This window comes from Schistocerca nitens, chromosome 5 (assembly GCF_023898315.1).
Source record: "Schistocerca nitens isolate TAMUIC-IGC-003100 chromosome 5, iqSchNite1.1, whole genome shotgun sequence".
NCBI classification, from domain to species: domain Eukaryota; kingdom Metazoa; phylum Arthropoda; class Insecta; order Orthoptera; family Acrididae; genus Schistocerca; species Schistocerca nitens.
This window is the reverse complement of record NC_064618.1, coordinates 221,164,270-221,176,990: the sequence shown is the minus strand read 5'-3', so window position 1 is coordinate 221,176,990 and position 12,721 is coordinate 221,164,270. Positions and strand designations below refer to the sequence as shown.

Here is a 12,721-nt window from a genome sequence, read left to right as displayed (position 1 = left end):
CACCGTATTCTGCCTGTTTACTAATCTCTGTACTTGAATACACATGCCTATACCAGTTTCTTTGTCACTTCAGTATATAATCACAAGCAGTCTTTAGAATGGTCAGTTATACAATCACTTTTGTAAATTCCCATTTAAACGTTTATGGATTATGGACAAAATATCATAGCCACCTGTTATATTTTATTAGACATATTGAAGTCTAAAAACAAATTACAATAAAATGAAAATTTATCCCACTAGTGTTGAATAAAGCAATTTTATAATTCATTGAAAACTATAAACAACTGAAAACTGGACTTTAGAAGAAGATAAAGACTTTTGAGGAACACATTCAGAAAAAGTAAGTACAGTTACACCAATTGTCATCTTTTTGTAAATGTATTAGGCAGCCTACTGGCAATAAAAAATAAATTAAAAAATGAAATTAATTACAAATACATTGCAGTCACCCTCATGTTCATCTGTAAAATCAGTTCACCAAATTTCTGATAAACTCTCAGAACAATACGGAGTTGATTCAGCTCAGCAGTGCCCTACACAAAGATCCATTCTGCATATGTGAGCAAGACAGGTAATTAATATGCATTTTATCTGTGATGACAACATGTTATCTCATAGCTTACACACAGATAATGTCCTCAGCATTGTCTGAACAAGAATAAATTATGACAGAAAATTAAATGCATATGAAAAATGGTATACCTTGGGGTGAAAGATAATATGTTCCATAACAACATTGACAGAAATGCTTGTTTCCCTGTTACATTTATTTACAGTTGCTCTTCAGCATTAGTTTCTTGATGACTGGTTCCAAACAAACACACAGTAGATTTTCTCCTCTTAACAATTTCTGCTTCTCCTTCAATTATGGTATTTATCTCTTGTTTATACAATTCTCTAATGTCTGATTTCTGTGTGTGTTGCACCCCTGGTGCTATTGTGTGTTTGTTTATTTTTACATAATTCAGCACAGTCTGAACCTCCCGATTTATACTTGTGTTGACATGACATTATCACAAATTCACATTTTTAAATCCTATTTATAATGAACAATTCTTACCATTTGATGGGAAGGTCCCTGCTTGTTTTCATTTTGTAATATCCACTGTTGCCTATAAATTGAGCAAGACCAAAGTCAGATATTTTGACGTGGTGTTCATTAGCGACAAGGATGTTTCTTGCTGCTAAATCACGATGAACTATATTCTTTGTTCCAAGGTAATCCATACCCTATAGAAAAAGCAAACAAATCATAAATACAATTGTGTGTGTATTATTTCAAAAATGTATGGGGTAAGAAGTGGATTTCATACTTTTGCAACATCTAGTGCAAATTTTAAAAGATTTCCATCCTCTAAGGATTCTTTATGTATCTTGAGGTAGCTTTGGAGTGATCCATGTTGAACATATTCCATCACAAGACTAATTTCAGGTTCTTCAATAACTCCTTTTATTTCAACAATATTTGGGTGTTTCACAGTCTGGAAAACAGAGAGGAAAAAGTTATAACTTTATAAAAAGCAGTTTTAATACCAATGAAAAGATATAGCATATATTATATACGAGTAGAAGTGATCGCATGGGCATTTTATTTATTTACCAGTGCCATAAAGGATAATGATCATCATCATTATTACTCACTTAACTGGAAATGTGCCAGTACAACATGGGATGCAATCTATTGAAAGATAGGATAGTCTTATACTTGTTATATCATATGAGATAATATTGTAATGGTTTATCACTAATACATAAGCTATTTGTATGGTGCCGTAACGTGTGTAGACATAATGTTCTAAACTTCAATGACTTACAGGTTAATTGCTGTGAACATACAGTGCTTTACACAATTAAGTTTCTGCACTTCCACTGCAAAGTGTATAAAACTACATATTTAAACTTGATATCCAATACAGGGTCAGTTCAAAACTATTTCGTTCTATATGTGCTAAAATTGAATTATTTAAATAACTGTAACATAAAGGCCAGGACATTAAATACGGGGTAACAGTACATATTTTTCTCATGAGGAGCTATTTCAGTAAGATATTCAAATTTCGGTAAGAAACACTACAACTTTGTTGTGTTTTTTTTTCTGTAAATAATAAAAAAGTGACAGACAGACAACATTCTCATTAATAGGTTTCCAGTTTCAGTGAACAATTGGCAGCCCTCTTCTCGAAAATCCTAGGAACAACAATATAGAAGACATAGTAGTACTAAAAATGGCAGAAATCAAGATTTTTATACTGTCCAGAAAACTCATTAATATATGTATACCCTATAAAAACAGAAATTTATTGCCATGCAAGGGGAAAAAATGATGAATTCTTACTGAGCAACCACACACAATTCAAAGAAAAACACAATTTTTTCTGACTTCTAGCAATAATAATACAGAAGTCTGACATGTGGCTGGCAGTTCTCTCAACCACCTAACCCTGTTCTCTGACTCTATAATATGGTAGTTTTCATTTTTTAATATTATAGCTGAGGTGCCTAGAAGCTAATGGAGTTAAGTGCAGTTTCCAGATGGATGAAATTGAGTGTAGCATAAAATGGTTATGAATGTCCTCCACCCAGAGCGCAAGAAAGGTAAGTTGTAAGTCCAACAGGTGGTGAGATCTAGTGTCAGAAATAAGTAATATGTCTGATTTCAACTTAAATTCTTAATGGCCAAGGTAGGTAACTACACTGACCAATTATTATGCAATTGTTACTATCCAACTGCTTGCTGTGATTCAGAAGGGCCAAATATGGATGCTGATGCTGACTCTAAACTTAAGATGTTTCAGGACATTAGATTTTCAAGCATAGTTGATGGGAAAATCACAAACCAAAATGGATCAAAAAATAAATGAGACTAAGGGCACAACTGGGCTTCATTGGTAATAGGTTTTGAGGTTAATTGCTCTGCTAGCACTGTACTGTCTGATCTACATTTTTTACCATTAATTTTCTTAATCTTTTTTTTACATTTATACCTTTCCTGTGGAATAGCACTGTCATACACCACAGTGTCCTTATCTCCATTTATAAGAACTCTTGCTGCAATTGCCAATATAAATAATAACAACAGACCAAGGCAATCAATCAGATTAAGAGAAAGCAAGAACACAAAATGAATTGTATCTGCAAAAAGCTGGAGAGTTGCTGACTCATGAGAGAAGGCATAAAATTATGTCAGTTGTTTTTATTGTTTCCAGTCTCCAGAAAAGAAGTTATCAACACCGGAACTTGGCATTGCAAAGATGCCTTGTGTACAACTGTGGACCTACAATCTCTGCATGCACAATCCAACTGATGGGACAGCAAATATGTATCCTATATCTGTGGATTGAGGGCCAGCTGCATGCGGCTGCCAAGAAATAAGTACTTACTGACTGGACATTATTCTAATAAATGTCATATAGATTTTTGTGTCTTGAAGAAACTAGATGTCACTGTTAGCAATGTTTTAAAGACCCAGAAAAATGACAACATGAAGTGCTAAATCTTCCAAAATCTTTACTGCCTTAAGAATGGAAATGGAAATGAAATACAAGAATTCAACAATCAAATATTCATTTTACATCTACCTGCCTCACAACTTTTTTGGATGTGCAGATCACCTATTTGTAAAAAGAGCTTAGAGGCCCTTTAACAACACACACACACACACACACACACACACACACACACACACACACACTCACACTTGTGTATTTAGTTTTGGGCCTCTAATAAGCCTCCCCTCCCCCCCCCCCCCCAAAAAAAATAGTCTGCACAGCTAAAAAGATTGGTATCTGCTTGTCTAAATGATAACACATTCACTACTTGACAGACAAATGATGAAATAATTGTCATTTAAACACATTTCACAAAAATTAGTGCCAAAACTTTACATCTGTGAAATACCACGTCTTCTAAACCATGTACTCATTTCTGTCACAGTCTGCCAGCAGGAAATGCTGTTACCTCTTATGACCAGTTAGGTTCTTCTCTCCATGAGGTAGAGTAATGTACAATAGATGTTTGATTGTTGAAGTCTTGTGTTTCATTTCCATTTCCATTCTTAAAGCAGTAAAAATTTTGGAAAAATGGAAAATCCAGGACAGAATGTAACAATATTATGAAAATGGTAGTTGCTATTCACCATACAGCAGAGACGACGAGTCGCAGATAGGCACAACAAAAAGGCTGTCACAAAATGAGCTTTCGGCCAACAAGCCTTTTGTTGAAAAAAGACAACAGAGGCAGACACACACACACACATATACACACAATCATGCAAACACTACTTACATGCACATGACTACAGTCTATGGAAGCTTAAGTCAGACTACGAGCAGCAGACCATGACGGGAGAGGCAACCGTGTGGGGGTAATGAGGAGACTGGGTCGGAGAGAGCGAGGGATAACAGGGTAAGAGTGGGGTACAGTAAAAGTGCTGTAGTGGGAGCATGCAGGGACGAGGTGGAGAGAGCGAAGGGCAGCTAGGTACAGTCGGGAGATTAGACAGAGGGTGGGGAAGAGAGAAGGGATAGAGGAAAACGATAGAAGTAAAAAGACTGCGTACTATGGTGGATAGAGGGCTGTGTAGTGCTGCAAAGGGAACAGGGAAGGAGCTACATGGGTAAGGACAATAACTAATGAAGATTCAGGCCAGGAGGGTAATGGGAACGTAGGATATATTGCAGTGAGAGTTCCCACCTGTATAATTCAGAAAAGGTGGTCTTAGTGGGGAGGACTCAGAAGGCACAGACTGTGAAGCAGAATGTTGTGTTGAGCGACGTGCTCAGCAACAAGTTAGTCCTGTTTTTCTTAGCCACAGTTTGTCGGCAGCCATTCATGCGGACAGACAGCTTGTTAGTTGTCATGCCCACACAGAATACAGAACAGTGTTTGCAGCTTAGCTTGTAGATCGCATGACTGGTTTCACTGGTCATCTTTACACACTCCCACTAGCAGCATTTTACTGTCCCCACCCCTACACTGCTATCCTCCCTCTCCCCACCCCAGCCTCCTCCTTACCCCACGTATGGCGATATATCTTCCAGGCATTGCGCAATACCCCCCTCCTTTCACATAACCTGTAATATCTTGTCAGTAAAGCCAAACACACTTGAGAGTCTGCTAGGTTAATTTGTTCTTCCAGCTTGTCAGCTGTATTTCCATTCCTGAATCATTGCCAAAAACTTTATTTTTCACAGTCTTCGGCCACCCAATGTCCTGAGCATGTTACTCCATATGTCCCATGTTTGTAAGGATTCTTGCAGTTTTTCCTCTTCAAATGTCATCAACGCATTCATGAAAGTAACGAAACAATAGCCCACTGCCTTCTGCACCTTGTCCCTGCACGCTCCCAGCTCCCACTGGCAGCACCTTCTTGTCCCCCACACCTACCCTGCTATCCCTCCCCCTCCCCACCCCAGCCTCCTCCCCCCCCATACCCCCACCTGGTTGCTTCTGCCATCATGCACTGGTGCTCATAGTCTGACTTTAGCTGCCAGAGACTGTGGTCGTGTGTGTGTGTGTGTGTGTGTGTGTGTGTGTGTGTGTGTGTGTGTGTGTCAGTAGGCTTTAAAACATACTGTACAAGAAGGGGTGAAAAATATTTATATATTTTTTTTTATAAAGAAAAGATTTGTATTTATTCACTTAGCTGTCACAACCAGATGAAAACTCAGAATCGTGTGTCAATGTTAAAAAGAATATAATTGGATTTTTGTGTGTGTCATCCACAAGAGAATCAATATCTGTTTTAAAATTGGTTAATTTTAGCATCATATCACCTACAGTTTCTCAGAAAGCCCAACAATAGTAACTCAACTTGCATTTGAGAGACCTGAGTTCAGTTCTCAGGTCATCCATCCACATACTGGTTTTCTGTGGTAATCCAGGTCACTCCATACAAGTGACAGGATGGTTACTTAGAAGGGCCATGGTTGCTTCCCTCCATTCCAGTAGTAAGAAATCCAAGCAAAGCTCTCTCTCTCATAATCTTAGCTGTGGTAAAACACTAACCATCCTCCTTTCTTCTTGTGTCAAGATATTTAAATGAGCAAAATTAAAGCGAACAATAGAAACTCCAGGTATAAATATCAACAATTTAGGAAAAGGCAGATTGCTACTTACAGTAAAGAAGATACGTCCCATTGCAGACAGGCACAATTAAAAGACACTTACATAAAGCTTTCACCTACAGCCTTCATCAGTAAAAGGGAGACAATCACCATTCACATCACACATGACCACAACTCCAGCATCTCAGACCATCTTGGTGCTCATGTGTGCATGAGGTGTGCTTGCTTGTGCATGGGAATGGTGTGGTTGAAAGGTTTATGTACGTGTCTCTTAATTATGCCTGTCTGCAACTTGACACATCTTCTTTACTGTAAGTAGCAATCTGTTTATTCCTGCACTATCAAAATTAAAGCGAGTCATTCTTGTGAACACTTGTGTCCAAGAAAATACCAATTCAACACATTACAATTAGATTGTGGCATGTTATGGGCTTACGTCATGGGCAGCCAGCCAAGGCCTTGCGTCATCCCTGTAGTGCAATATGTATGTGTGTAGTCTTCCAGCTGACTGGTGACACACAATATTGGTAATTTTCAACATAAAAGAATACTGGCAGTCCATCTTAGCAGCTTCTTCTGATCCATTCTTACTGTCTATTAAAAAATACTGGGTTTACGTAGATACAACAGAATGGATCATTCTCCTGTGAATGGTATAGTATAGCAATAGAGGGTTTCAACTCTATTTCATTCTGTAATCTATGACCTTGATGACTGAACAGTGAAACCCCTGAAGCTCTCAATAACTTTTATCTTATCTTTAACTCCTGACCAGCACTCATGGCCCACTGCCACACTGACCACGGCCCAAAAGTGGGCTGCTGCCTATGGGTTGGGAACACTGATTTAGACAATTCTACATGACTGATTCTTAATAATAAGAAAATCATTTTACAAGAATTCATAACAATTTGGTTCTTACTTACTGTGTATTACCCTAATAATGATGTAAAACACACAAGCCAAAAGATATAAGTGGAATGAATGCTCTATTAGAGGTTCTCTGACCATGGACCAAGTAATACATATTCAGTGGATTTCAGCCTTTGGTATAAATAGTGTAAATAAAGTGGAAATCATATTACATATGAGATCAAACGAAGTCAATCAGAATGCTCAATTTTGTGCTTCATTTTCTCAAAATGCAGTAAACCTGCACTGTTCTTCCACGGCTTTTAGGCACCTCAGTTACATCCTACACTCACAACTTTTAATCCTGCTAAGATAAATGTTTTTATAAACGACTTTACACTGTCTCTTATGCTGTTGACTAAACATTAATGCTTAGTTGTCAGATAATAAGAGAATATTATGCCATTTGTTGGTGCCCCATAGAAAACAGTAGACCATGCTGCCTTCTGCAGCATGTGTGTTGTCATACACTATAACAGCAATGAGTGATGTGAATAAATGTGTGTGCTGAAATTACTCTGTTATGAATTTCTTTAAATAGTGGTAAGTAGCAACATTTTGGTGCAGAAACCCAGGAATGTATGAAGAGATTAACTGCTATAATACGTTTAAGACAATTCCACATCAATGGAGAACATCTTGTGTGACTTAAGTCTTGAAATACAATCAAGCCACACCCCCATTAAACCTACACAGACATCAGCGGCATCTGTTAGCAGACAGCAAACATTCTTAATGAGGGTAGATGGATATGCTGGATGGAAGTACCATCTCTTAGCTACAACTGCCACCCATTAGGAGAGTGACCAGTACAAATGCACCATCACAATGATAGCAAGAACCCCTCATCACAACTGATTCAGTGATCACAATTCTTCCTGAATTGTAATGCAAGTGAACAGTTCTACACTCAAACACTGAATGTTTTGTGAGAAAGATGAATACATTTGACATTCCTACGTTGGCAGAGAAAACTGTATGCAGTCAGCACCATCCAAAACCCTAGAAGGGCTGACTACACTAAATGACTCAATTTCCTTGATGGCACTGAATACAAGGCCAGACAGCAGCCTGAGAGAATTACACTGAAAAATGCAAATGTTCTTTCCAAAAGATGAAAGTACTTTTATGAGGAGCACATATAAAGGATAAAAATAAAGCTAATTTGTGGATTTGCCAATATCAGTAACTTGTCAACATGCCTATCATCAGACTGTATCCTTCCAGCATGGTCTCGATTCTGGGAACAGTTCACAGCTTCCATAGATGGAAATATGATGTTATTGATTACGAACAAGCAAATATTCCTCCATGGATATCCAGATGTGATGGAGAACCAAAGGACTTGGTTGATGAGGCTATTGTTTCAGCTGACACAAATGAGCAGACAAAGCAGATTTTGAAATCCAATTATCAGGGTAACTACACAATTATCTTGGACAACCTTAACACTTTTGCTGCAGATTGCTCAGAGGTTCTTAATATCAACTAAATTGAATATCATAATCAGATCCAAGGACTACAAGCACTAGGAGAGGAAGTGTATTCTTATGGGAGTGTGTTTGCCCCAACTACTATGTGCATTCCCATAAGAAATTTGTAAACACTGGCTGAGCCATGCATGAAGGCAAAAGATCCAAGAAGAAAACTTACACACCTCATGAAGTTTATAAACAAGGAGGTAGAGGGAAACATCAATACACACAAGATATGTGGACATACTGTTCCACTAGAAAACAGTACCTGCCTTTCACATGAAGATTAAAATGGAGAGTGACAAAAAGAAGACATAACAAAACTCAGACAGAAAGAGAACACTGGGGCCAAGATTGCTGAAAGGTTGCAAGCTTACAGGTTCGAATAGATATCCTGAAGAAAATGAAGTGCTGCTTCTTATGTCTGAGATGTTAGTCCAGTCAAATTCTGCTCAGAAAGGCCAGCTAGTGGAAACTTTTATAGAAGTTTTTTTGACAAGCTTTCTACATGTTTTTAAGGGTGTTGTAATCAATCTTTAAACAAACCACCAAAATTTTTGTCCACAATGGATGAAAAATGGGGAAAAATATGAAAAATGGAACTTTTTGGGTTTTTCACTTATAACTTGGAAATGATGCTTTTTTCGGCAAAGCTGTGAATAAAAGAGGATAAAATTCCCACAAACTAGGCATGAGTGGCTTTTTTGCCAGATCAACTGTATGGCAAGTAGTGCATGTCTTGTCATGGTTGAGGGGTCAGATGCTTGCGAGATGGCACTGACATCCCCATCCTGATATGGTAAAGGCCTGTCCTGTGTGTTGGCCTCTTGCACCAGCAATTTGTTATGATTTCACCCTTGGATGATTGAATAGAACATACTTGTGATCAGTAAATTCAGTTTAAATGTATAAAATAGTGATACTTGATGGGTTAAAGTGAGAAATGTGTTCTATGTGAGGGTGATGATGGGAGAGAAAAGCCATCACTTAGGCCCGAAATGGCTTAAAGAATGTTCTTGAAGCAAATAAAAGTGTGAGGATGGGACAGTTGCCCTTTTGAAGGGCAAAACCGTGGGTAACGTTCACGAACCATGTCGAAAAAAGTACCAAAAAAAATGGTTCAAATGGCTCTGAGCACTATGGGACTTAACATCTATGGTCATCAGTCCCCTAGAACTTAGAACTACTTAAACCTAACTAACCTAAGGACATCACACACATCCATGCCCGAGGCAGGATTCGAACCTGCGACCGTAGCAGTTGCACAGCTCCAGACTGAGTGCCTAGAACTGCTAGACCACCACGGCCGGCGAAAAAAGTACACTAACAAAAGATTAAAGATAACGAATAGGCAAGAAAGTCATGCAAACACAGCTCTGTAGAAACAATCTTCAATGAAATGATGGTAATGTGTGTCACTCAGGAAAAATTTCTCTCAAATTCAAAGAATAAGGACTGCTTAATAGAACTGTTACTGGACAAACTGGTCACAGCAGGCATAGCTTCCAAGCAAGATGTGGAAGATGCTGATACTCTGCTTGTAAACACTGCACTATCTTTCACCCCCACACATTTAACTGTAGTTGCTGCAGAAGACTTGGATGTTCTTGTCACTCTAACAGGCCTAAATCAATTAAGTAATGCGTTATTGATAAAACCAGGGAGAGAAAAAATCCCACAGCAGTTTTATTCTCCTTATGGAATTGGCTATCCTGCTCAAGAGAATATCCTGTTTTTCTGCAAGCAGTCAGTGGCTGTGACACTACTTCTGCCAACAAATAGGCCTCTATTGCTCGAAGCTCTGCCTTAACTGCGACACAGTTAACGAGAATGTCAGCCACCTCAATTTGCAAGACTCAGAAGAAGCTGGCTTGGCAGTAGAGGAGGTGCAAGGAAACTGAAACGATGACAGTTTACAGCAGAAAGTAAGCCATATTTCATATTGTTGTTGTTATAATTTCCCATTGTGAAACTGACTGCACTATTGTAACAAACACTTATCACTGGTTTCAATTTTAATTTATTATAATTATAATAAATAAATAATTATTTAGCTATTATCTTGTAATCATTTATTATCTTATTTACCTGTAAGGTACCCATACATATTCTCAAGTGAAGATGAGGGCACTGGTGCATGAAGTGTGAAGAGAATTAAACTTCTTTCAAATTTCATCAAAATTTTTATATTAATAATAATAATAATAATAATAATTGTTATGTAATTTACATAAATTATTTGAACATCTTTTACCTGCAAGAGTGATGAAAGCTATCATTGTGCTGTTTCAATAAACATCATAGCATATTGAGAGATAAGATGTCGGGTTTTGGTGGTGACACTCGAAATTACACTAACTTCAACATGCACTACACCGTATATGGTTGGCCTGATGAACAATGTCACTCCGATCTATTTTGTGGGAAATTTTATCCTCTTTGTTTTCATAAATTGTCAACTTCACTGAAAATTGTATTTTTTCTAAGCTATAAGTGAAAAACCCAAAGAAGTCCCATTTATTCGTAGTTTTCTTGAATTTTTTACCCATTTCGGGGGGCGAAATTTTGATAGAGCTTTGAAAATTTTTTGAAAATTTGTCAAAAAACTTCTACAAAACTTTTCACTAAGAATCAGCATTTGACTGGACTATGTGGCCACAAGAAAAATCATTGCTTTAAATGGGGAAATGTAAAGCTGAGCACCTAATTTCTATCTATAATAGCCACCTCATGAAAATGAACAAGACTGAAACAACAACTTTCAACTTCATACATTTGCAAACTGTTTGTATGTGTATTTGAGGACCAACCGGTAGGAGTAAAGTGACAATTGCCATCTTTGACAAACGGCAGCAGTCAAGTTTTATCCATCATTCCCTGATCAAATCTCTCCAACTCAGTGTCACTGGAACCACAACTCTGGAGATAACGACATCTCGGCCACTCTACACTCACCCCTCTCAAAGAGCAAGGTTCATTTTGATATGTGGATGTTGAAGCAGAATCCCACCATACCAGTAGTGGGTTTCAAAAGAAGCAATAAATTCTCATTTCAACTGACAGTGGCACAAGATGTAGGAGACAGGACACTGAGGGAGGTTACGTGGCTGGCAGGTCCTAAAGGAGAGACTGAAGATCGTCCTATTGAAGTCCTGATCCGCAATGGAAAATTTTGAGCTTGGAAGAACCAATTAAGATGCCACCTTTATTGGTTCTTCTTCCCACAACCTTCAGACATGTTTTTTGTGCAAACAGAACTGCTACTGCATTTAACAAGACAACCATCAATTTCATTCAGAGCAGCTTCAATGAGATGTTTGATAAGTAAGTGTGTCACCTTTAGAATTTGCAAACAATTGACATAACAGAGCATCAAGAGTTCCGAGAGTTACACCACATGGATAAAGGTTGCAGAGTTGTATGCCTGGCTCAGAAGGAGGATATCAACCACACTACTGTTGAAGCATCTCTTCACTCCTTATAAAACTTGTTGCCTGAGGATGGAGAACTGAAACTTATTTATCATGAAAACACGTCAAACAACATAAAGAAGGATCACGTAGAACTTGCACCTGAGGACAATATAGCTGGAAATATATTTTGCCTGCCATACCATATAGTGAAAACACAAGGCAATGTAAGTCTCAAACAAGGAATGTGTATGATGTATCACAGGAATCAGACTCTCTATCTCCGAATGATGCCTCAAAGCAAGACCAAATTTACTTGTAGATATCCTCGCATCCTTGTCACTATCACATAAACTACAGTGGGATTAGCATGTGATGTGGACTTAAGTTGAATTTGAATGAATACAACAGAGATCTCACTAGGTTTTTATGGTATAATGTTCAACAAGCTTAGAATGGTGCCTATACCATCATGAAGGATGTGATAATGTATTGTTTTGAGCATCAGTCATTTGGACTTGCACCAAGACACTTCCTTTTGTCAGCAGCCACAAGTGAGCTAAAACACAAAATATTGATAAACATCCATGTGTGTCAGCACTCAGCTGATTCTACATACACAGATGATCTTATAGTAGTGAGAGAGATGATGAGACTGCAAGAGTTTATCATGAACTGACAGCACACTACCTGTAAATAACCCTCCTACTTTTCAAATGTGTGACTAATTTGATTACACTGACATACACACACTTTTGATGAGTTACCTAACCTGTAATGACAATACAAGAAAACAAGACCCAAGGAAGTAGTTTACTCTAAATATTGATTAAATATTAAAATAAATTTATACCAG

The 12,721-nt window shown here is 37.9% G+C and overlaps 1 protein-coding gene across 1 annotated transcript in view; it reads right to left on the bottom strand.

The window, feature by feature from the left end:
* The window catches only part of LOC126259858 (tyrosine-protein kinase hopscotch), a 189,787-nt gene that overhangs the window by 16,015 nt on the left and 161,051 nt on the right, over window positions 1–12,721 (bottom strand). Inside the window, exons 15-16 of the mRNA XM_049956914.1 lie at window positions 1,317–1,484; window positions 1,064–1,233 (exon numbers count right to left, since the gene is read on the bottom strand). Of these exons, the coding sequence (XP_049812871.1) occupies window positions 1,064–1,233; window positions 1,317–1,484 (338 nt within the window). The remainder of the gene's footprint in view (window positions 1–1,063; window positions 1,234–1,316; window positions 1,485–12,721) is intronic.